This window comes from Pimephales promelas, chromosome 9 (assembly GCF_988280905.1).
Source record: "Pimephales promelas chromosome 9, fPimPro1.hap1.1, whole genome shotgun sequence".
Taxonomy (NCBI): Eukaryota; Metazoa; Chordata; class Actinopteri; order Cypriniformes; family Leuciscidae; genus Pimephales; species Pimephales promelas.
In genome coordinates, this window is record NC_142777.1 from 27,706,512 (window position 1) to 27,730,981 (window position 24,470).

General features: G+C 37.7%; 1 protein-coding gene across 2 annotated transcripts; it reads left to right on the top strand.

Annotated features, from left to right (window-relative positions):
• The first annotated feature begins 1,384 nt into the window (after positions 1–1,384).
• chrnb5b (cholinergic receptor, nicotinic, beta 5b) lies at positions 1,385–17,450 on the top strand. 2 transcript variants are annotated; one of them, XM_089134947.1, is made up of 6 exons: positions 1,385–1,467; positions 12,803–12,948; positions 13,027–13,071; positions 13,160–13,269; positions 14,193–15,156; positions 16,601–17,450. In XM_089134947.1, the coding sequence occupies exons 3-6, from the start codon at positions 13,045–13,047 to the stop codon at positions 16,745–16,747; spliced, it is 1,248 nt and encodes a 415-aa protein (XP_088991073.1). In that variant the 5' UTR covers positions 1,385–1,467; positions 12,803–12,948; positions 13,027–13,044; the 3' UTR covers positions 16,748–17,450. The 2 variants fall into 2 exon arrangements, with proteins under 2 accessions (XP_088991073.1, XP_039511100.2); XM_039655166.2 differs by lacking the exon at positions 1,385–1,467 and adding an exon at positions 3,882–4,476.
• Positions 17,451–24,470: the final 7,020 nt, after the last annotated feature.

A 24,470-nucleotide genomic window follows, 5' to 3' on the forward strand; every position in this document is an offset into this window, starting at 1 on the left:
AATGTGTTCCCCATTTACTTCGTTTGAATTGATTCTGATACTTAAATTACTTGCAAATTGGAAATGCGTAACTCAAAGTCTAATACAAGCACATTTTTCAACAAAATGAATTGGTTAAAATTCCAAATTCTCTAAAGGGAGAAGTAGGCTAAACTAAAAAATAAATAGTCATTGTGGAACATAAAACAAAGTATACGCATAACAGCAGCAAAAAGAGTTTTATCAATGCAGGTAGTCTTTTTGTTATTTGTATAGTATTTAATGTTAAATATTTGATTGGAATTATTTTTTTAAATCAAATTCTTTAAAAATTTAACAAACAAATGAATGCTACATCTAAAATAGAAATCTATCCGGTTGAACAATGTAAAAGGACGAACAAACAAACAAACAAACAAACAAATAAATAAATAAATAAACAAACAAATGGCCCATTTTCAAACGAGCTTATCCAAAGGTGAAATCAACTTCTTTTCTTTAACAAGTTTCAGTGATTTTAGTTAGGCTAACTCTCCCTCTAAAGTTGGGCTTAAACTCAAAGCATGCATCTGCACGACACGGTTTTGGTCAGGGACAGTGTAACAACGTTTCGCCACAAGATGGCGCTATAAGACAAAGACGTGAATGTGCCACGCAATGATGTGACCCCGTGCAACAAGGTAAATTCGTCTTCTTCGTAAAAATCCACATTTGTTGTTTTATCACGCTTTAGGTAGATTTTTCTTTTCCCTGTGTCTTTCATAATTCCCTGCAACAGTCTTCCAAATTAAATAAGTCACATTCACTTGTCATGGTTTGGTTATTAGCAGATCTTACACGTTGTATGTTTTAGCTCACAGCTAAAAGAGACCTGTTACAAAAGGGGTTAGAGGCATGGGATTTCTTGCAATAATAATTGCTAAGATTGTTTTGATTGAATAGTGATCAGAGGTGGGTAATCCAGGGGCCAAAGAGTAAAAGTCCTGCCATATATTGCACCCATAAACTCATCATCTCACTGATTAGTTCTGTCACCTGGCTGAATTAGCAAATCTGACTAAAAGTGAGGAATGAACTTTAAACTGCATCATTGTAGCCTAGGCCTCCCAATTTCAGTTCGATTTTCAATCAAGCAAGTCTGTATATGTAAGCGATTATTTATTTGTTTATTTCATATGTGTCTGACACTGTAAAAAATCTTCATGATTTATTAGCTACTTTTTTGTTCTTTTGTCAAATCAACTTGGATAATTAATGTGGTTCAGATAACATATTTAAGTTTCTGTAGATTAAACTAATCTCCTTTCGTTGTATTAACTTTAAACCAACAATATTTTTTACACTGTGTTTTTTGTGCAATTTTATTTTAATACTATGTATTTTAAATAGATTTTTTTTTTCTCTCAGACTGATGGGTTTGGCTAGTATTTCAGCCCAAGCAGAGAATGAATGGAGCAAATTTCACCTGCTGCAGATCAGATGACTGAAGTGAGTAACCATCAGCCAACAGATGCTGAAGAGTAAAGTGGTTTATCTTGGATATGTGGTATAGTAAATGCTGTGTTGGAAGTTGGAACATGTTGAAAGTTTATGGATGAGTGCTTTTGATGTGTAAACATAGCCTAAGGCATCAGAATGGTGAGCTAATGTCAGTTAGCGTTTAAATCTTTATACTGCAGTCTGCTTCAGTCCCCAAACACCTTCCAATGGGAGAATGGGCTATATGCACGCATAAGTTCTGCATTCGACGCAAGGATGCTCGTCAGTTTCCGGTTGGGGAGATTGAAGTGGAGGAAAACCGAGGAAAACGGGATTATGGCAGAATCTTCAAACTTTACTGTCCTCCCATCTTTGAAACGAAACTTGAATACGTTAGATGTAATTTTAAATATAGTTATGTTTATTTAATATAATTTTAAAAAGAAGCATAAACACAACGAGGCTGTCTGTTTTTGTGACTAACGTTTCTTTATAACCATGGAGTATAAAATTCAATATAAATTCTTGGTATTGCATTGGACTCTACGATCGGCGGAAGTTATCGAGCATCATTACACCTTCACCGGAAATACCGCCGTGCATAAAGCCCATAGGAGCATGAGAGGGATGGCTAGCACACAGTGCTGCAGACAGTCAGTAAAGAGCAATATATGTCTGTGTATATTTATCTGTATGCAGACACATGGATTTAAAACCTGTCAGTCACATTATATCACAGCAATATTAAACCACAACGATCCAATCAATTCCCATATAACAAAATCAAGTCCGGCCCTACATTTTTTGTTCTTGTTTGAGAAGCTTTGCATTACCGTCGGCCCCAGAAAATACATCTCTGATATATGTCCTTAAACAAAAGAAAGGCTGTGCATTGTTTGTGTATTTAATTATTTCTGTTTGTATCAGGTAACATTATGTGAGATCCTCTTTCCTCAGACTAAATTAAATTAACAGCCATTTACCAAACACTAATGGCTGTAACATTTGGGCATGGTTTGTGCATGCATGCACGGCTTAGGGAGTTTAAAGGGTTAGTTCACCCAAAAATGAAAATTCTGTCAGTATTTACTCACCCTCATGTTGTTCCAAACCTCTATGTGTTTATTTGTTCGGCTGAACACAAAGGAAGATATTTGGAAGAATGTTTTAATCAAACAGATCTCATTCCCCATTGACTACCATAGTAGGCCTATGTATTTTTTCCTATATGGTAGTAAATGGGGAATGAGATCTGTTTGATTAAAACATTCTTACAAATATCTTCCTTTGTGTATAGCAGAACAAATAAAGACATAGAGGTTTGGAACAAGATGAGGGTCAGTAAATACGGACAGAATTTTCATTTTTGGAGACCCATGGCCTTGCACTTATTATAAACACTGTCTTAAAGCCTCCTTTTGGCTCCAAACAAATCTCCCTTGTAATTTCCCTCATTCGTCCCATACTTTCTTGATTTCTTTCACACTGCACAGGCTTTGTGGAAAAACAGGAGTCCTATTTTGTCCCGTGATGACGTCAGGTCTTTGCTTATCTCGCTTCAAGGGTCCACTAGCAACGTTTTGTGTGATGTCTTTCCCCGTGAGATTTTATGTGTGAGAGATTAATTTGCCTGCGTGATTGGGGTTTTCATGGTTAATTAAGTTCATCGAAAGTTAATTAAGGAAACAATGCTTGTCAAGCTATATATTTATCTTTTGAAGAGCAATATTGCAATAAGCATTCGGAACTTGACACTAAGCTCTCGTCTATGGATGAAGACAAAAATTAACCAGAGACACAAAAAAGTGACTGGCAAGAATTGGGCAATCACTTTTTTACAGTGATTTCTTAGGTTTATTTTTGAAAGTCGGTTTCTGTAGATGCATATATTAAAGTCTTGACTGCAATTTTTGGGACTATTTCCTTCGTTATTGGCCAGCAAAATGATGCTGTTAATTTGACATGTTGAATAGCGTCACTCTGCATAGGGTAAGTTGCTATAACAACCTGCTATTAAACAGTCTATTAAAGGCAATTCAGCAACATTTAAAAAAGAAAACCATTATTAAATACAGAATGAAACGGCAAAAATAACAGTGAAAAATATTGAACGAATGTTTTGACCTGCAACTTATAAAACTTGTTACAAACTGTACATACAAGTAGGCCTGCCTTGTTGACTCCTCTCTGAATGTGTATGACATTGTGGTTTTATGGTGTTTTCCTGTTTAGCAGATATAGTAACAAAAAAAAAAAAGAGATGATATTGTAAAGTTTGTGGCAAAGTGAACAATCAACTATGTAGGCTATTTAATGAAGTGTTGTCTTATGCTTCATGGTGCAGAACACACAACCAGTAAACTCTCCTCCCCCGTGACGCACACTTAGCCAATTGCCCATGCAAGACACCATGGCAATTTATAGTCCCTTTAACATGTGCAGTTGAGTCTGTAATTACCATAACTTATATTACAGTCTAACCAGGCCACCAACACTTGCTCTCTCTAAAATGCTTGGCTATAATATTTAAAACGACATTATAATCGATGACATTGGACATATGATGAAAACAAACGGATTGTGAAATGTATTTAAATTTTAGAAGCCTTGTTATCTCCTAAGTTCATGACTTGACTGCGTTTGCGGATGTCAAGTCTGCCCCGAGCGCAAGAGAAGCGCACAGTCTGCCGAGAGCGCGTGAGTCAGTTCGCATGCAGAAAAGAAAATCCCAAAGATCTTTTATTATTACGCACGTGTTTGTTGGCGATTATCACTGAAAAGGAACAGGGCAACTCTTCAGGCGTAAGAAGAGCCAATCTGAGCGGATAACAAGCCTGGATTCCTCATTGTCGCGTATCCCAATCTGTTCGAAGGGACTGTCGTGAAGTGTACGGGGAAAATGGATCTTTAAAAGGCACGATCTTTGTCTGTCATTTGACGCAAGTGTGGACGGGGAGGCTCGTGAGATGGCAGTTCCGATGGCTTCAGGACTTTGGTTTGTCGCGCTCACCGTGGCGAGTAAGCAAGCTGCTCTTTTTTTCCATTGGTGTGTGTTACTTTCAATAGTCAAATGCATTATCATTAAAACGCACGGTCTTACCTCTCTTTTATATGGTTACGATGAAGTCTTAAAAGTGCTAATTTTTTTTTATCTCTATTTATGTTTTTGAATATGGTTGTGAAAGCGTGGTTTTTAATTTCTGGTCAAAAATTGCCCATAAGACATCTGAGAACAATAATTTAACACATTATTTTGTAACATTTAAATATATTTTAGAACAAGAAACTATGAGGAAACTGTAATAAAAATGTTTTATTTAACTTTAATTAATTGAATAATTAATACTTTGATACATCGCTATAGCCTATTGTGAATCAGTCAGTGGACTGTTTTCCCTCTTGTCATAAATGGTGAAATTAAATTTGTATAGCCTATATGGGCATGACGATAGATCTAATTTTATATTGAATTAATAATATACATTAGGCTACATATGTACTAAATATGCTAGTTGCCTGGACAGGTATTGCTTTCTTTTGTGAAGTTTTGACAGACATATTTTTTCAGATGGGAGAACAAGAATGAAATGGCTCTGGATATGTGTCTATTTACAGCATGTAAAATATTCACATGACATATCTAAACAGTCTGGACTTTCATTTATAGTTTATTTATAAATACATAAATATTTACTCCTTGCAAATTAAATCAGCAGGTGTCTTTAGATCTGTAAACAGTGGGATTAAAAGGGTTAAAATGGGTCAGTCCACATGTTCTCTGTGCCCCATAGCTCAGTCCACATATCCTTTTCCAACTGCATGTGAAGTATCACGTCAGTACCCACACAGCAGTCTTTTGTGAGTGCATCATGTTTCATTGAGTACGAATGATGAAGTCTTGACTTTTAATCATTTAAATTCATCAGACTCACATGAACATTAAATAACGATTATTTACAGTTGGGTTGCCACCAAAAGGTTACATGGTCATCATGCATTTGCATTATCCACAAGTAGTAGTGCAGGTAAACTTGAGTAAATGTACAATTCAGTATTAGAGTGTGTTTTTCAGTCAGTTTCCATGGTAATAGCATGTGTATGTGTGTGTGTGTTTTGGTTCTTGAGGCATGCTCTGTCATAACTCTGATTAGATCTTTTGCTCAGTGAGTCAGAGTTGCAGAGGGTCTCTTAAACGTGTTCATGAATGCGCATACACACACAAATAGACCATAACTTCAGAACAGCTTGTTTCTGTGGACAGCTTGTTTTGAATGCATTTCTTGCACTGCTTTCTTTCCACATGCACTATGTACACAATTTCTTTGAATGTATTTTGTCATGAAATGCCTGAATTTACTTGCTTTATTGCTTAAACATTCCATGTACAACCCCAACTCAAGAAAGGTTGGGACATTTTAAGATAAAATCATGAATCTGTGAGTTGTTAATTCTCTTTCAACTTTAACTGATTCAAGTATAAAGAAAGGTTTTCAATGTTTTCACTGAACAGCTTTATTGTATTTTAAATATATATATACAGTATATATATATATATATATATATATATATATATATATATATATATATATATATTGGAGGGCTGCAACACACCTTAAAAAAGATGGGACATAGGGAATATAAAAGTGAAAAGCTTATAGAATATCCAAGTTAAACTCTTTTGAAACCATCCACAATAGGTGAATTGGAAGTGGGTGAGGGGATTTTGATTGAGTGTAAAAGGAGCATCTCAGTCTTTGCAAGCAAAGATGGTCATAGCTCATCACTAAGTGCCAAATATCATGAGAGAATTCAATTGTAAAAAAACAACATTTCTCAATGGAAGATTGCAACCCATTTAGGTCTTTCACCATCTACCAATCTCAGTCTGTGCAATGCAGTAGACCTCTGTTGAATGTGCTTGACCATTTTAGTCCTCACATGGCATTGCATGAGAAACCATCATGCTGCTCTGTTAAATACAACCACATGTGCTCAGGAGGACTTTGAAAAACAGTTTTCTCTGAACACAGTCTGAGGCTGCGTCAAGAAATGCCACTTGAATCTGTTTCGCAAGGAGAAATCTATACATCAGTATTATGCAGAGATGCCGGTGAGTTATCTGTGCCCAAGCTCATCTCTGATCCAAAACACAGTGGAAATGTGTGGTGTGGTCAGATGAGTTCACATTTCAGCAGTTTTTTGGGTTGAGTTTTCAGTCTCGAAGACGAAAGTGACCTTCCAGACTTTCATCAGTGACAGGTACAAAAGAAAGCGTCTGCAACAGAACGGGGGTGCAAACGCAATGGGTGACTTCGTCTTATCAGGTGATATTTTGCAAAAAAATCCACTTTTAAAACTGCAACAATTAGGATCCCCAATTCCCAAAATATTAAATGGTGTTCCCAAAATAATTAAAAGGAAAGGTGATGAGACAGTAGTAAACATGCCTCTGTCACAAGTTTTTTGGAGTGCGTTGCAGCCATCAAAATAAAAATAAAAAAAATTCATATTTACAAAATACAGTTATAAGTTAAGTGAAAACATTGAAAGAATGACCAAATCACAGATTTCATTGTAATTTACAAAATGTCCCAACTTATCTTGATTTGGGGTTGTATGATCAAATCCCAAAGTTGCGCACACTTGTTTTGACTGGCTGAACTAAGAAGAGATGTTTTTTTTTTGTTTTTGTTTTTTTTGTGGTGAAGAGGCAGTGTCTTAACTGAACTCTAATAATGATTAATTATGTATTAGGCATTGCATTCTAACAAAAAGTAAAATAAGCCCTTGCATAAGCTATGAATAAGGACTGGGCACTATTTTCATCTGTTGTGATTGCCATTAGCAGTATTGATCACTGTATCAGTGCTCCCATTAATGATTTTTATTGATGAAGTATCTCCACTCATTAAGCAGTGGGACAATTACACAGAGGCTATCAAGGTCATGATATGAGAAAATGCACACATGGATGAATACATATGTTTTGTTTGTTTTTTTTTTTTACACATTTTTCTCACATTGTCTCAGACTCTTAATGTAAACTGAAATGTGGGTAAAAGCCTTCAGCAGAAAGAAAGCGTTTGATCGAGAGTGAGAAAAAGCTCAACTTTACTTTTTAGAGTTAAAGGGTAGCATGAAGTGGAATTGACACTCACACACTGCCCAATCCACTTCCATAAACTGCGACACTACGCAACTGTAGGGCCACAACTACTGGCTGTGTATAAACGTAGGTGTAAGTTGTTTGATGCAGTAAAGTTTGGCCACAGATGGAGTAGTTTTTAATAATTTAGTTGGTGGATATTTATGCAATTCAAGCAATAACACATGTGCTGATACACACTGGTTAAGCTCTGCCCTGATAAACCATAGAGCACTGTATTGAACTGTATTTTTTTTTTTTAACTCAGATTGGGAACTGTTACCAGTAAAGTATTCTGAGAGTTAGGTCTGTGTGTGTTTGTCTGTGTTGGTCTGTGTTTGTGTGTGTATCTGTTGTTGCTGTCTGTGCGATGAGGCAGGTTTTATTTTAGTGCAGCTGAATTATTCACGGAGCTGAAGTGCACCAGGGTGGAAAAGCTCAGTGCATGCAACTGTGAGTGTGTGTTTTGTAATCTTAAAATGGGGCAAGTATATGTTTTTTTCCAAGGCCAGTCCTGCCTTGGTTGTTTAGGAGTGTGTCTGGCGGCAAATCAATGCCATACACTTATTAGGTTATTTCGCTTACAAAAAAAAGATGATTGGGTTTTAATAATTTGCTGGGTTTAATTTTGTTCAACAATGGGTGCAACACTTATACCAAGACGTCAGGAGCGTGGTTCGATGCACAGCTGGGATATCATCTCCTTTCAACATCAAAGTAGGAGTCCACCAAGGATCGGCCCTTTTGCCGTTGCTTTTCATCACATGGATGGACACAATGACATGGGACCTCCAGACGCCCCATCCATGGTCCTTACTCTATGATGATGTGTTCCTAGAAGGCAAGACCTTCAAGACCAAGGGCAGCAGTGGAAAGATTGCCTGGATGCAAGTGGCTTGCGTCTCAACCTCGCAAAGACAGAGTACCTGGAGTCTAGCCCTCAGACTGATGGTACTATTGGCATCGATGGAACGGATCTAAAGAAAGTACCTTGGATCAATACTCTCTCCCGGATGTCCGCGAATGTGTGAATGCCGCCTGGTCAAAGTGGCGCCAAGTCACGGGAGTGCTATGCGATTGCCGAATGCCCATCTGCCTAAAGTCCAAAATCTATAAGATCATTATTCGCCCTGTTGCCCTGTATACAGCTGAATGTTGGCCAGCGACTGACAAACATGGCCAGTTTCTACACACCATGGAAATGCGTATGCTCCGCTGGTAGATCACATTATGAACACTGACAGGAAGCGGATGGGAATAGTGCAGATTACGGAGAAGATGCTCGAGGCCTGTCTCCGCTGGCACGACCATGTAACATGCAGCAATGAGAACTATAATGGCGAAGAGAGCTATGCACCTTGACCCACCCGGCCTTGGCCTTGGCCCACGTGGCCCACGTTAACCCTAACCCGTCCAAAAATGAGATGGATGGACCGGATCAAGCAAGATATGAAGGATGTGTAAGTTGCCCCAGAGTACACTATGGACCAGAATAAATGGAGAGAAGCCTGCCAAAAAGCCGACCCTGCACCGGCACGGGACAAACACTTGGCCGAAGAAGATTTGCCGCCATAGTGTATTTATTTTTGTGAAAAGTCCAGAAGCAGTACACCGGGCTTGTCTGAGTAAGTCAAGTGTTTTAGTAACACTTTTTTTCATAGGGTTTTCCATAGATATTAGTCACCACTGTAGACAGCATCATCCACGCTGAATAGTCAAGTTATTGTGTTAATGCTGAGGCTGGTGTAATTTCTAACTGTTACATTACTGGAACTTCCAACTTATACGATACCTTGAAAAATATTGATATTCAATACCATTTTCGATACCATGGAATATGCCACCTTACAGATCATTTGTCATCTCATAATTTTTGGATAATATGGGTAATTGTTTGTAACATCTTACAAACAGTACAGGGAAGCTTTGACTACTGTTGTTTAACTATATTTAAAAAAAAGCCAAGTCAGACAAAGTCAATAATAAAATAAGAATAAATAAACAAATTGCAAACGTTAATAGAATAAAGAGACAAATTAAATAATCATGGCTTTAAGTTTTTCAGGTGGGTCAAACAGTATTCAGGAAAGAAATACTTATTAAAGTAATCAAATATAAAATAAAACTGGATAGTTTCCATTATCAAAATGAATGCTTACAATTAAAGTTTCAAAAGTTGTTCAGACAAGAGCAGTGATTTTCTCGTTGTCTCGATTCACAACGGTGACATCAGCTAACCACTCACCCACATGACACCATACACGCTGTCTGCCATCTGCCCTGTACAGTGAAAACCGAGATTCATCTGTGAAGAGAGCACCTCTCCAAAGTGCTGACGCCATCAAATGTGAGATTTGCCTACTCAAGTCGGTTACGATGACGAACTGCAGTCAGGTCGAGACCCCGATGAAGACGACGAGCATGCAGATGAGCTTCCCTGAGGCAGTTTCTGACACTTTAAAATGTGCAGTTTTATCACACAGCACAATACAACTGATGTTCCAAGTTTTGAGGGAGCATGCAATCGGCATGCTGACTGCAGGAATGTCCACCAGAACTGTTGCCCATGAGTTGAATGTTCATTTCTCCATAAGCCGTCTCCATAGGCATTTCAGAGAATTTGGCAGTACATCGAACCGACCTCACAACCGCCGACCACATGAAACCTCACCAGCCCAAGACCTCCACATCCAGCATCTTCACCTCCAAGATCGTCTGAGACCAGCCACGCGGGCAGTTGATGCAACAATGCTGCAGAAAAGGAGTATTGGAACCATTTCAGATATCTCAGTATCGATACATATCGAAATATCAATAATATTTTTGACTGCATAAGACTTATAACCTATTATATAATAGTTATATTATAGTTAAATTTTGATGCCAGATAAGTAAACAAACAAACGCAAAACAACCAAGAGAATGTATTAATTTACATTCAAATTCACAATGAAAATCTTTTACTTGATGTCACTTCAATTTTTTTTTAAATATTTAAATATCTTATATTAATCTGATATTTTCTATTAACTAGAAGCTGTTCCAGTATGTTTCCCAAAATGCGTAAAATGATGCATCTGAAAACAAAAACTAACATGGTTACTGCTTTGTTTGTAGTGTTAATTTATGGTCATGCCGTTTTGCTCACTAAACCCTCATTATGATAATTACTGTCAGACTCTGCTTTCATATGCTGTAATATGAGAGCTTGTGATAAAGAGAATGTGTACTGATGGGGCAGTGATGGGCTGAACTGCTGACTCATGTTTGGCATTAAAGAATGATTGTCCCCATAGGGTCTTATTGAGTGATGTGGCATAGGGCTTCTATGACCCTCTGCAAGCTGTCCGTGAATCACAAGGATTGTTGTTTCTGTGCGTCTTATTTACAAATGAATGGGGCCCATTATGTAACTGTCTGGATTCATAACGGATGTGTCCGTTCTTTTGAGGGGGTAATGTAATTTGACATTTTAAAGACACATTTATCACAGGTAGCATCAACATGCGCTTAGAGAGATTCATAAAACAGATTGTCATCGCCTTGTTTTTGGAGATATGTTTCTAATAGAGCTGTAAATTGATAATTAATTATATAATCATTTCATATGTCACTATTTGCTGAGAGGAAATAGAAGCTAAATACGTTATCAAGACAGGCCATAAAGCATTGAAAAAAGGTTCTGTTTTAGTACTTTATTTGAACATAGTTTATGGCCTTTGCCATTTCAACAAAATAAAAAAAAGTGTTCTCAACAGATTATGATAATTTTCACTCTCATTTTTGTGATATTTTAGGAGAGTTTCAGAGGTTCTGCTTCATTTGCACATGGCTCCCAATATTGCTTATGGTGTTCATTTAATTTCTCACATGTTTTAGCTGTACTTGTTGAGCTGTTAGTCAGATGGAGTATGTCTTGCTGAGCACAGGCTGGGTGATTGTGTGTTGAATGCTGACTGCTGCCCCAGTGCTTCTTCTGTCAACTTTAATCTTGTAGTGTCTGTACTCGTTGTCCCCACAGCGCACTGCTTGTCCGCAGAGTGATGTCATTTGTCCTGACTTGCTGTCCCTTAGAGACAGTGGGACAGAAACACCAGTAGAGTTTTGGGTTTTCTCTTTTGCTTCTTTCTGAAACTTACTTTTTGGCCTCCCTATTTCATTTGCATATAGTCTTTGTTACACGTTAGATGTAAATTATGCATAATTGCAAGCAACTAACTAGCCCTAATCCAAACCTAGTCTAATCCTAGGGCGTATAGTAAATGCATGCTATACTTAAAGTCCCCCTGAAATCAAGCTTTTAATGTTATTTAAATGTCTATGTGGTGTTTTTATTATTTTTTAGTACAAAACTGTTACAAATTGTTACAAATTCACAAGACAACACCATTGCGGAGTATTTACTCCTTAAAACTGCAATGAACCAAAGACAGTCTCAAAATCAGATTTTTTTTAAAAAATGTAAAAAGTGTAACATAGTGTTTAAAATGACCCTTTAAATACATTTGCTAATGGGTACATTAATGCAAAACGAAGCATTGAAAATGTTTAATAAGAAGATACTTTATAAAGACAGTCCACTTCGTGTATACAGGCAGAAGCCATCTTTGGAAAACAGTCTCTAAGTTGAACCACTAACGATGTGCCAAGTGAGCTGAACTGTATGAAGTTCAGCGAACTTCTGAACTGTATGAACAGCGTTCATGTTTAGACTTGTCAATACTGTTTTCTCCTGCTGTGTATACACAAAGTTGACTGTCTTTATAAAGTATCTTCTTATTAAACGGTCTATACACTTACAAAGTTCTCAATGCTTCGTTTTGCATGCAGGGACCCTCATTATGTTACTGTGTTAGTGTGGAGCTATTTTGAGCCTTTTTAGTGTTATTAGCGGTTTCTTTTTACTTAATATATGCCCCCATATAGCGTTATATGCTAAACAGTTTTAGAGATAAAACTCTTTACATTTGATTATCATAAAAACAATTCTCAGAGAATGGTCGACAAGGTACCAATGTTTTATTTGACCAAAGGTTCGTTTTGCGCCGGAGTTCTCCTTTCATATTATAAGCGTTTCCAACCATGTCTATTGACAGTCTCTTATAAAGATGAGAGACATGTTTACCCACAGGGAGGCATTTTTCTGAAACTGTGATGAAATATTGTTCTAAAAAAACAGTTTATGTCTGTGATTTTCAGCTGTATGCTGTGCTGAGGTGGAGGAGCGGTTGATAAACTATTTACTTTCCCCTGACCGATACAACAAGCTGATCCGGCCTGCGATCAATAAGAGCCAGCAGGTCACCATTGCAATCCAAGTGTCCCTTGCTCAGCTCATCAGTGTGGTGGGTTTAAACGTGAAAAGCTACCTCACATTGCTTTTTTGATTACATCAAAGTTATATGTTAATGTTTGTATTTCAGAATGAAAGAGAGCAGATTATGACCACCAACTGTTGGCTTACTCAGGTAATGAGCAGTGGAACTTTTTGTGTTTGGGTATAATTTTTTTTTTCTCACAATAAAAGTCTTTCTAAGGCGTGTGTCTTGTTAGCAGGTATGGAATGATTACCGGTTGATGTGGGATCCAGAAGAGTATGAAGGGATCAGGAAAGTCCGCCTTCCTTCCCAGCATATATGGCTGCCTGACATTGTCCTGTACAACAAGTGAGAAACTTTAAAGTACACCTGGTATTTTGTTCTGATTTTATTTTAACTTGTTAACACTTAATTCACACACAAATTAAAATTCTGTCACTCAAGAAAGTCATTCCAAACCTGAATGACTTTCTTCTGCGGAAAACAAACTGTTGCGAATTTTTCACACGGCTCTTAATCCCGAGTTAAATTTGTTGTTCTATAAACTGTCTTTAACCCCTGGTAAAGGAGCGTTTCACAATTGTAATTTAGAAGCGGGGTTAGCACCGCTTTTTACCCTGGGTTATGAAACTCCAGAGTAGTGTTAGCACTGCTTTTGTGGTGTTATCCATGTGCTGTGGACAGTCAGGGAAAAATAGAATGTTGTGTAAACAGTAGTTTCTGTGTGTGAGGGGAAAAATGGTGACAGAAAACATGACAATTGGACTGAAGAAGAGACCGTTTCATTCTTACCTTTTATAGACCCTGGGTTAAATATTTAAATTGTGAAAAGCCCTAATCAGTGGGGTCAAAAACCACACTGGACCTCATTGACTTTCATTTATTTGGGAAAAAAAAAAGAAGTAATTTTGAAAACATCTGTTGTGTGCTGCTGAACTATCTCTTTAAATAATTTAGAAGAGGTTTTATTTATGCAAAGGTTAAGTCCTTATAAAAAATAAAGGTGACTTATTTTGTAATCTTTTTACAATGCTGCATCGACGCAGGATTTGGGCAGGGTTTATCTTTTTCCAAGGACAGTTAATGCTTTAATCTCAGGAACTGAGACAGAGTTTTTTTGCATGATGATGAGCTGGCACTCGGGATAATAGTATCAGCTTTGAGTTTCACCTTTATTATGCACTTTATAATTCACAAAGGCAAATAGAATACTTAGCTTTTTTTAATGATTTAAAACAACAAATTTAAAACAATGTTTTTGTCATTTTTAGTGCTGATGGGACATATGAAGTGTCTTTCTACTCCAATGCAGTCGTTTCAAATAACGGTGAGGTTGCCTGGCTACCACCAGCCATTTATAAGAGTGCCTGTAAAATTGAGGTCCGGGACTTTCCCTTTGACCAGCAAAACTGCACACTCAAGTTCCGCTCATGGACTTATGACCACACAGAAATCGACCTCATCTTGCTGTCAGACTTTGCCAGCCGAGATGACTTCAAGCCAAGCGGTGAGTGGGATATCGTCTCCTTGCCTGGTCGCAAAAACGAAGACCCTAATGACATCACGTACTTGGATATAACTTACGATTTTATCATCAGACGCAAACCTCTGTTCTACACCATTAACTTAATCATCCCCTGTGTTCTTATCACTTCACTGGCCATCTTAGTTTTTTACCTACCATCAGACTGTGGGGAGAAGATGACTTTGTGTATTTCTGTTCTTCTGGCCTTAACTGTGTTCCTCTTACTGATTTCCAAAATCGTACCTCCGACCTCACTTGCTGTGCCCCTCATTGGAAAGTACTTGATGTTTGCAATGGTGTTGGTGACTTTTTCAATTGTTACAAGTGTGTGTGTGCTAAACGTGCACCATCGGTCCCCAAGCACGCACAATATGCCCAAGTGGGTCAAATACTACTTCCTGAGCCGGTTGCCTGATTTCCTCTTCATGCGACGACCAGGAGAGTCCAACAAACGAGAGAAATTTCGCATGAAGCATGAGCAGTGCTCTTCATCTGATCTCACAGCAAAAGGTGAGACTGATGAGATTGATTCTACCTTCTTTGTCAATGAAGATTCTGCCAAACACATTGGTTGGAGACCTGGAGAGTTGCAGGAAAACACAGAGTTTCGAAAGCGAATGGCAGTAAAGTGCCCTGTGGAAATCGAGCAGGCTGTGAAGGGAGTCCTATACATTGCTGACAAGACGAAGAGTGAGGATGATGATCAAGGGGTGAGTGCTGGATTGGCTTTCACTCAAATATGCTGAAGAAAAAAAAAAGGACCAATGAACCAAATTAAGTTGAGGACATTTGTTCTCAGTGATTTAAACTAATAATAATATACACTCACCTAAAGGATTATTAGGAACACCATACTTATACTGTGTTTGACCCCCTTTCACCTTCAGAAATGCCTTAAATTCTACATGGCATTGATTCAACAAGGTGCTGAAAGAATTCTTTAGAAATGTTGGCCCATTTTGATGGGATAGCAGTTGATGGAGATTTCTGGGATACACATCCAGGGCATGAAGCTCCTGTTCCTCCCAAAGATGCTCTATTGGGTTGAGATTCGGTGACTGTGGGGGCCATTTTAGTACAGTGAACTCATTGTCATGTTCAAGAAAACAATTTGTTATGTTTCCAGCTTTGTGACATTATCCTGCTGGAAGTAGCCATCAGAGGATGGGAACATGGTGGGCATAAAGGAATGGACATGATCAGAAACAGTGCTCAGGTGGGCCGTGGCATTTAAATGATGCCCAGTTGGCACTAAGGGGCCTAAAGTGTGCCAAGAAAATATCCCTGACACCATTACACCACCACCAGCAGCCTGCACAGTGGTTACAAGGCATGATGGATCCATGTTCTCATTCTGTTTACACCAAATTCTGACTCTAGCATCTGAATGTCTCAACAGAAATCGAGACTCATCAGACCAGGCAACATTTTTAGTCTTCAACTGTCAAATTTTGGTGAGCTCTTGCCAATTTTAGCCTCTTTTTTCTATTTGTACTTGGAGATGAGTGGTACACGGTGGGGTCTTCTATTGCTGTAACCCATCTGCCTCAAGGTTGTGCGTGTTGTGGCTTTACAAATGCTTTACTGCATACCTCTGTTGTAATGAGTGGTTATTTCAGTCAAAGTTGCTCTTCTATCAGCTTGAATCAGTCGGCCCATTCTTCTCTAACCTATAGCATCAACAACACATTTTCGTCCACAGGACTGCCGCATACTGGATGTTTTTCCGTTTTCACACCATTCTTTCACCAGATATGGTTGTGCATGAAAATCCCAGTAACTGAGCAGTTTGTGAAATACTCAGACCAGCTCGTCTGGCACCAAAAACCATGCCATGCTTAAAATTGCTTAAATCACCTTTCTTTCCAATTCTGACATTCAGTTTGGAGTTCAGGAGATTCTCTTGAGCAGGACCACACCCCTAAATGCATTGAAGCAACTGCCATGTGATTGCTTGATTAGATAATTGCATTAATGAGAAATTGAACTGGTGTTCCTAATAATCCTTTAGGTGAGTGTAAATATGCTAATAACACAATAACATGGGCACTACTAAACAATACAAATAATTTCTTTTGAGTTTTCTTCAGATACATGTATTTCACAAATTAATTAAAATTAATCAGTGCATATTCTGTATTTTCTGTATCACAGATTGTCGAGGACTGGAAATACGTGGCTATGGTGATTGACCGTCTTTTTCTATGGATCTTTGTTTTAGTGTGTGTTACAGGAACCCTCGGCCTCTTTACGCAGCCGCTCTTCAAGAGCTATAACACACCTACCACTGATGATCTGTAGATCACAAAGTCAGACCAGCTTCAACCCAACCCACATATGTTTATTTTCAGTACACACCCCACAACCCGGACTTATCATGAACTTGACATGACATCCTGCTTATTTTAGTAAATACTATAGCAAACCGAACAATGGACTTCAAACCTGACACATTTCATGAAGCTTTAAGCTCTGTGTACCATTCAATGCAAAATGACACAAAGTTATTAGATGGCGTTGAGTCAGAGCACAATACTGGACACACACTGAATATTTATCTGCCTCTAACACTGACCCGAACTCAAAAACCCGTCAGAGCTGTCATTCATCCACAACATTTAGCCCTAGAGGCCTCAGCATTCTCTATCCTCTCATAGAAAATAACTCCCCAAATCCCAAAATGGCTCCAAACCAACACTCTGTTTTTCTGAAATGTTTTCTAATTTTCAGTAATTCTCAGAAATGTTCATGTGCTGGATGAGGAACTCATTATAGACCTGAATCCTGTTAAAAATGTTTTGATGCATCAAGACTACAGTATATACTGTAAAGTCCATCCTAGCTCAGTAGCGGCGTGGCTATAATAATAATAATAATAATAATTATAATGTGGCAAGGTTCAGGCAAGGAGGAGGCAGGAACCAGAGAGCAATCAAATAAAACTTTATTTAAATGAAATAAACAAACAAAATCCTCACGGAACTGCTGATTACTGCAAATAAAATGTAAATACCTGCCAGCAGCCCCTCACGGACAACTGCTGGCTGCCAAAATAAAATATAAAAAAAATAAAGCAAAAGCAGGCCTGTTCCTCTCTCGATTATCCACGTCGTCGCTCCCCCTTTATGCTTCCGCTCCTCCGTGAGAGATGCGAGACCGGTGTGCTCACAGGTGTTGCTCATTAGCAATCACCCCACCGGCCTCGTGCCATTCTCTCACATCCCTCTGCCATCCTGTTCACCACAAATAATAATAAGCTGTTTACTGGAACATAGATTTCACACCTCTACACACATGCATGTACCGTTCTTTAACACATATTTTCAAGACCCGCCCCCCACCCATTATACTGTTAGATTGGTTTAAAAGTTACATAGGCAGCTTTTACAGACAGATTTACTGACAGATTTTTGAACGTGCTGTTGTTGGAATTTACTGATAAGTGCTTAACATACAATTATCATGTCATTTTATTATGATGAGTATGTGATATATTAATAACAGTTAATTAAAACCATACAAAATTGTGTCATGTTTGCGCTTTCATTTACGTACATTTTACTGCTGATGTGTAGTATGCATATAATTCATTTATCTTTAGTCATATGGGCAAGGAAAAATCTCTTCAGGTAATTTGGTAACACTTAACAATAAGGTTTCTTTTGTTCCCTTGAACATGAACAGTATTTCTACAGCATTTATTAATCGGTACACTTAATAATAAGGTTAATTAGTTAACATTAGTTTACTACCTTAGTTAACATGAACTAAGAATAAACAATACGTCTACAGCATTTATTAATCTTAGTTAATATTAGTTTCAACATTTACTAATACATTATTATAACCAAAGGTTGTATTTGTTAACATTAGTTGATGCACTGTGAACTAACATGAACAAGCAATGAACAGCTGTATTTTATTAACATTAACAAAGATTAATAAATACGGTAACAAATTGCTCACTGTTAGTTCATGTTAGTTAATACATTAACTGACGATAACTAATGAAACTTATTGTTTAGTGTTACAGATTAATTTTAGTTAATTTGTAATATAACAAATATATTTGTAAATGTTATGTAATAATGTATTTGTATCAAAAGTTGCCAAAAGTCTGGTAACCTTACCTAGTGTACTGCGAACTAACATGAACTTTTTATTAAGTCTTTTGTAAAATATTGTGCTAAATACATGGTATAAACCATAAATTAACACTATAAAAGAGAGTCTGTTAAAAAAAAAAATGTTTTTACTGTGCTTCCGCATGACTGCTTTTAACACTACACTAGTAAATAAAAAAACAAAGCATGCATCTGCAATGGAGAAGGGGCCTTTTCACCTTCTCCGTACTTTAATCACCAATCCTTCTTGCTGCGGTTTAGGACTGTATTATTGCTATTCATTTCTCAGGACTCTGAGATATTTTTAGTGTTCTATATTTTCTAGTCAGTGTTAACTCAACATGACTGTGGCTCTGCTGACCTGACAGGTGGTGACAGTGAAGTCAGGGAAGTGTGCAAATGGAGGCTGAGATGCATTATTTAAAGCAGTTTATGAATATTTAAGTCATTTTCCAGTCTGTTTTGCTGTCTTCTAAAGACAGCAGTCGGTGTTCAGATGGATGCAGACATGCTGTGCGGATGAAGGAAGCTAATAAGCACAGAGTCAGCAACCATTAAAGCATAATGCCAAGTGCAATAATGCCAATATACTTCACTTAACTTTGCTATTGCAATTGCAATGCTGTTTCAGTCCATTTTTAATTCAGATTGTATCAGTCCATTTTTAATTCCAACTGAGAGTTCTGATGTGTGTCAGAACATTTGACCATGTTTTTATTATCTAGTGAAGGTATTACCATGTACTGAATGATACAGGATTAACATGCAATGGCGTGAGAGAAAAAGGACACAGACCCTCACGGAGGCCACAGCTGGTTCCAACTGGAGCAGAAAATCATCTGAGCTCAGACAGTAGCCATGAATGCTGAGGAGATGTGTTTGCCTGAGCCGCTGCGTGGACTCAGTGTCAGTGTTTACACAAGAGACACCGCTGAGTTTTTATTTGAATTTGTCTGCAACGTTGTTGTAAAAAACCTACACGAGTATATAATATAACAAAAATAAACATTAAAAACATGTTTATAAAAAACTGGCCAAAGCTGAAGAAAGGCTATTCTTATCATCAGCTGCAGGATAATAGTCTGTATTTACAGCAAATTTGTGTTACCTGAGTAGTCAGTTGATATTCTAATATTCCTGGTCCAAATTAAATCATAAATTCATCCATATTTGTGTTTGAATGGTGCAAAAAAGAGTTGTTGATAACTATTTCATTTTCAGTTTTACATGCCTTTGTGCCCACAAGCCCTTGTCAAATTTTCATAAAAGGAAACATATAGCCTAATATACAACTACCATTTCTGGACCATATAAAGCGTCTGTGTATTAATATTGCTCTATCTATCTCATGCCTCATATAAATCCTGCTCAAATTACTTGTAAGCCTATCAATGGGGCCATTTGAGACCAGTGTGAGAAAACACAACCCCCTGTGATTAATTTAGATTAGAAAATGCGTTTATTATAACTTTATGCGATTACTTCTCCAAAATGTCTATTATAAACTGTTTAACACATTTTTTAAATATTGTCTAAAAAATTAATCTAAATATTGTTTTGTTAAATGCAACTTTCAATTGGGTGTTGTTTTTTTTCCCGCAAACTTTTTCGATTTTCCTTTTTTAACCCCCTCAGACCTGAATTGTTTCAAGTTCTGAAAAATATATGAAGAGTTCAGATGCAAAAACCTCTAAATGCCATTTGAAATTTTCTTCTTTAATGATGAGTTTTATCAAACTTGTATATTTATGTTCAGTAATTTCACTTAAATAACAATTAATAGGTAATTATCATTGCCATTTAAGTGAAATTACTGAACTTAAATATATAAGTTGGATAAAAATGATCATTAAAGAAGAAAATTTCAAATGGCATTTAGAGGCTTTTGCATCTGAACTCTTCATATGTTTTCCCAGCTCATGAGGCTTCTATAAATAAATACAAATGATTTTTTTTTGTATATATATATAATTGCTCTCATTGTGATTTTTTTTTTTGTCCATTCCACTGGACGTCAAAACAGGTGTACTTCCCAAAAATGTACCAACATGAAATAAATTAATAAACATAAAATTTGTTGATCTATACTTTAAGCTTTTTCTCAAGGTCAAAAAAATTCCAACATACCATTTCAACTATAATTTTGAGGTTTTTGTTTTACAGATTGCACATTGTTTGTAACAAACTAAATATCTTGGAATCAATCAATCTGGTCATATTAGAGTCATTTTCTGTGTGCATCTTTTTTTTTTAGAACAAAAACTTGAACTTTATAACATTACAACTTTAATCGTAAGGTTTTTCCTTTATATATTGCACATTTGTTTATTCATAACAAAACAGGAATCAATCAATGCATTGATGTTAGAGTCATTTGTGTGCATCGGACGAGTCCCCGGACAGGCCCCCGTCCCACGAACCCATTTGTCCAATAACCCAATATATTTCAACGCATTCTCACCCCAAGGCGTCACCTTTGACCATGCTTCAATATTTGACGTTTTACGCTTTCCTTTAGCGTCACTTACATGACGCGATCCTACGGCGTCATCTAACTGACGCTAAAGGAAAGCGTCAGTTAGAGGACGCGGTTAGGTTTAGGTGTGGGGTGGGGGTAGGGTACAAGCGATCCTAGGGCGTCATCTAACTGACGCTAAAGGGCGCCTAAAGCGTCAGATATTGAAGCATGTCCAAATGCTTCCCAAGGCGTCAGTTAAGTGACGCCTTGGGGGTGAGAATGGGCTGTATATTTGCCAAATGTCACGGGACCACCCCCCGCCCACTCCCGGGCCACGCCCCATCCCAAGACCCACTATTTGTCCAATAACCCACTATATTTGCCAAATGTCACGGGACCACCCCCCGCCCACTCCTGGGCAACGCCCCCGTCCCACGAACCCACTATTTGTCCAATAACCCACTATATTTACCAAATGTCCCAGGACCACTCCCAGGCCACGCCCCCGTTCTTGATCCAGAGTTTCAAGAAGATCAGATAAACTCAAAATTTCGACATGAAAAAACTGACAGGGCTACTCCTGTCGACTTTTTCGGTGCAAAAAAAAGTTTCTCTGACCTTCTTGAAACTCTGGATTATGATTAAATAAGATATATATATATATATATATATATATATATATATGATATATATTTTATATACGATATATATATATATATATATATATATATGATATATACTTATATGATTCAATAAGATTTAAAATCCCCGTGAACCGGAAGTTGCAAACGATTTTTCTCCAGTGCTGTGACGTATTTCCAAGTGAAACGGAATATTGAACAGAGGGCAGGGTTTTACTCTAGCGCTCCTTCTCTCCATCTCTCGCTCATAGTAAACTAACGGTTTGAGGGAAGTGGTTAAGCGTTTCCCCACCCAAACTGTGAAACCTACGTCATCAGAAAAAGAAACCGTTCCAGACCGGAAGTAACTTTTCAGATTTTGATTAAAGATTACCAAGGTAAAACATTTATATATTTACTTGCACGGATTAATTGTTCACCACAAGACTAGTAATATGGACTAACAAAGTAAATAGGTTCAATTTTGATTTCACAGGGACTTTCAGAATCCAGAGTTTCTCTGATATCCTTGAAACTCTGGATTCTGATAGAGGGCCATGAAACTTAGACCTGAGTGCAAAAATGGAGGCTCTAGACCCTTCCAGAGCTGAGATATTGAGATCCCAGGTAGCATTTATGCCATTATAAATATCTCAATATCTCAGCTCTGGAAGGGTTTAGAGCCTCCATTTTTGCACTCAGGTCTAAGTCACATGGCCCTCTATCAAAATCCAGAGTTTCAAGAAGATCAGAGAAATTAATTTTTTCGCACCCCAAAAAAAAAAAACCACAGTGGTACCCCTTTAGTATTTTTTTTCGGGCGAAAAATTAAGTATCCCCAATCTTCTCAAAACTCTGGATTCTGATAGAGGGCCATGAGACTTAGACCTGAGTGCAACAATGGAGGCTCTAGACCCTTCCAGAGCTGAGATATCGAAACTCAAAACTTCGACCAGAAAAAAAAAAAACGACAGTGTTACCCCTTACGTTTTTTTTGGGGGCGAAAAATTAAGTTTCTCCAATCTTCTCAAAACTCTGGATTCTGATAGAGGGCCATGAGACTTAGACCTGAGGGCAAAAATGGAGGCTCTAGACACTTCCAGAGCTGAGATATCAAAACTCAAAATTTCGACCCGAAAAAAAAATGACAGTGTTACCCCTTTAGTTTTTTTTTTCGTTTTCGGGGGAAAAATTAAGTTTCTCCAATCTTCTCAAAACTCTGGATTCTGATAGAGGACCACGAGACTTTGACCTGAGTGCAAAAATGGAGGCTCTAGACCCTTCCAGAGCTGAGATATCAAAATTCAAAATTTCAACCCGAAAAAAAAAACGACAATTACCCCTTTCGTTTTTTTTCGTTTTCGGGCGTAAAATTAAGTTTCTCCAATCTTCTCAAAACTCTGGATTCTGATAGAGGGCTGTGAGACTTTGACCTGAGTGCAAAAATGGAGGCTCTAGACCCTTCCAGAGCTGAGATATAGAAATTCAAAATTTCTACCCGAAAAAAAAAAAAACGACAGTGTTACCCCTTTCGTTTTTTTTTCGTTTTCGGCCAAAAAATTAAGTTTCTCCAATCTTCTCAAAACTCTGGATTATGATAGAGTGATGTGAGACTTTGACCTGAGTGCAAAAATGGAGGCTCTAGACCCTTCCAGAGCTGAGATATCGAAACTCAAAATTTCGACCCGAAAAAAAAAAAACGACAGTGTTACCCCTTTCTTTTTTTTTCGGGCGAAAAATTAAGTTTCTCCAATCTTCTCAAAACTCTGGATTCTGATAGAGGACCACGAGACTTTGACCTGAGTGCAAAAATGGAGGATCTAGACCCTTCCAGAGCTGAGATATCAAAATTCAAAATTTCGACCCCCCCAAAAAAACGACCGTGTTACCCCTTTCGTTTTTTTAGTTTTCGGGCGAAAAATTAAGTTTCTCCAATCTTCTCAAAACTCTGGATTCTGATAGAGGGCTGTGAGACTTTGACCTGAGTGCAAAAATGGAGGCTCTAGACCCTTCCAGAGCTGAGATATCAAAATTCAAAATTTCGACCCGAAAAAAAAAAACGACAGTGTTACCCCTTTCGTTTTTTTTCTTTTTCGGGCGACAAATTAAGTTTCTCCAATCTTCTAAAAACTCTGGATTATGATCGCGGGCTGTGAGACTTTGACCTGAGTGCAAAAATGGAGGCTCTAGACCCTTCCAGAGCTGAGATATCAAAATTCAAAATTTCGACCCGAAAAAAAAAAACGACAGTGTTACCCCTTTCGTTTTTTTTCATTTGCGGGTGAAAAATTAAGTTTCTCCAATCTTCTCAAAACTCTGGATTCTGATAGAGGGCCACGAGACTTTGACCTGAGTGCAAAAATGGAGGCTCTAGACCCTTCCAGAGCTGAGATATCAAAATTCAAAATTTCGACCTGAAAAAAAAACGACAGTGTTACCCCTTTCGTTTTTTTCCGTTTTTGGGCGAAAAATTGAGTTTCTCCAATCTTCTCAAAACTCTGGATTCTGATAGAGGGCCACGAGACTTTGACCTGAGTGCAAAAATGGAGGCTCTAGACCCTTCCAGAGCTGAGATATCAAAACTCAAGATTTCGACCCGAAAAAAAACGACAGTGTTACCCCTTCCGTTTTTTTCCGTTTTTGGGCGAAAAATTTAAGTTTCTCCAATCTTCTCAAAACTCTGGATTATGATAGAGGGCTGTGAGACTTTGACCTGAGTGCAAAAATGGAGGCTCTAGACCCTTCCAGAGCTGAGACATCAAAATTCAAAATTTCGACCCGAAAAAAAAACGACAGTGTTACCCCTTTCGTTTTTTTCCGTT

Excerpts from the sequence above, each read along its gene's own strand:
- chrnb5b (XM_039655166.2), top strand. The coding sequence starts at position 4,425 with ATGGCAGTTCCGATGGCTTCAGGACTTTGGTTTGTCGCGCTCACCGTG. Across the intron at positions 13,072-13,159 it reads CCAACTGTTGGCTTACTCAG|GTATGGAATGATTACCGGTT; the intron begins GTAATGAGCAGT and ends TCTTGTTAGCAG. Across the intron at positions 15,157-16,600 it reads GTGAGGATGATGATCAAGGG|ATTGTCGAGGACTGGAAATA; the intron begins GTGAGTGCTGGA and ends TCTGTATCACAG.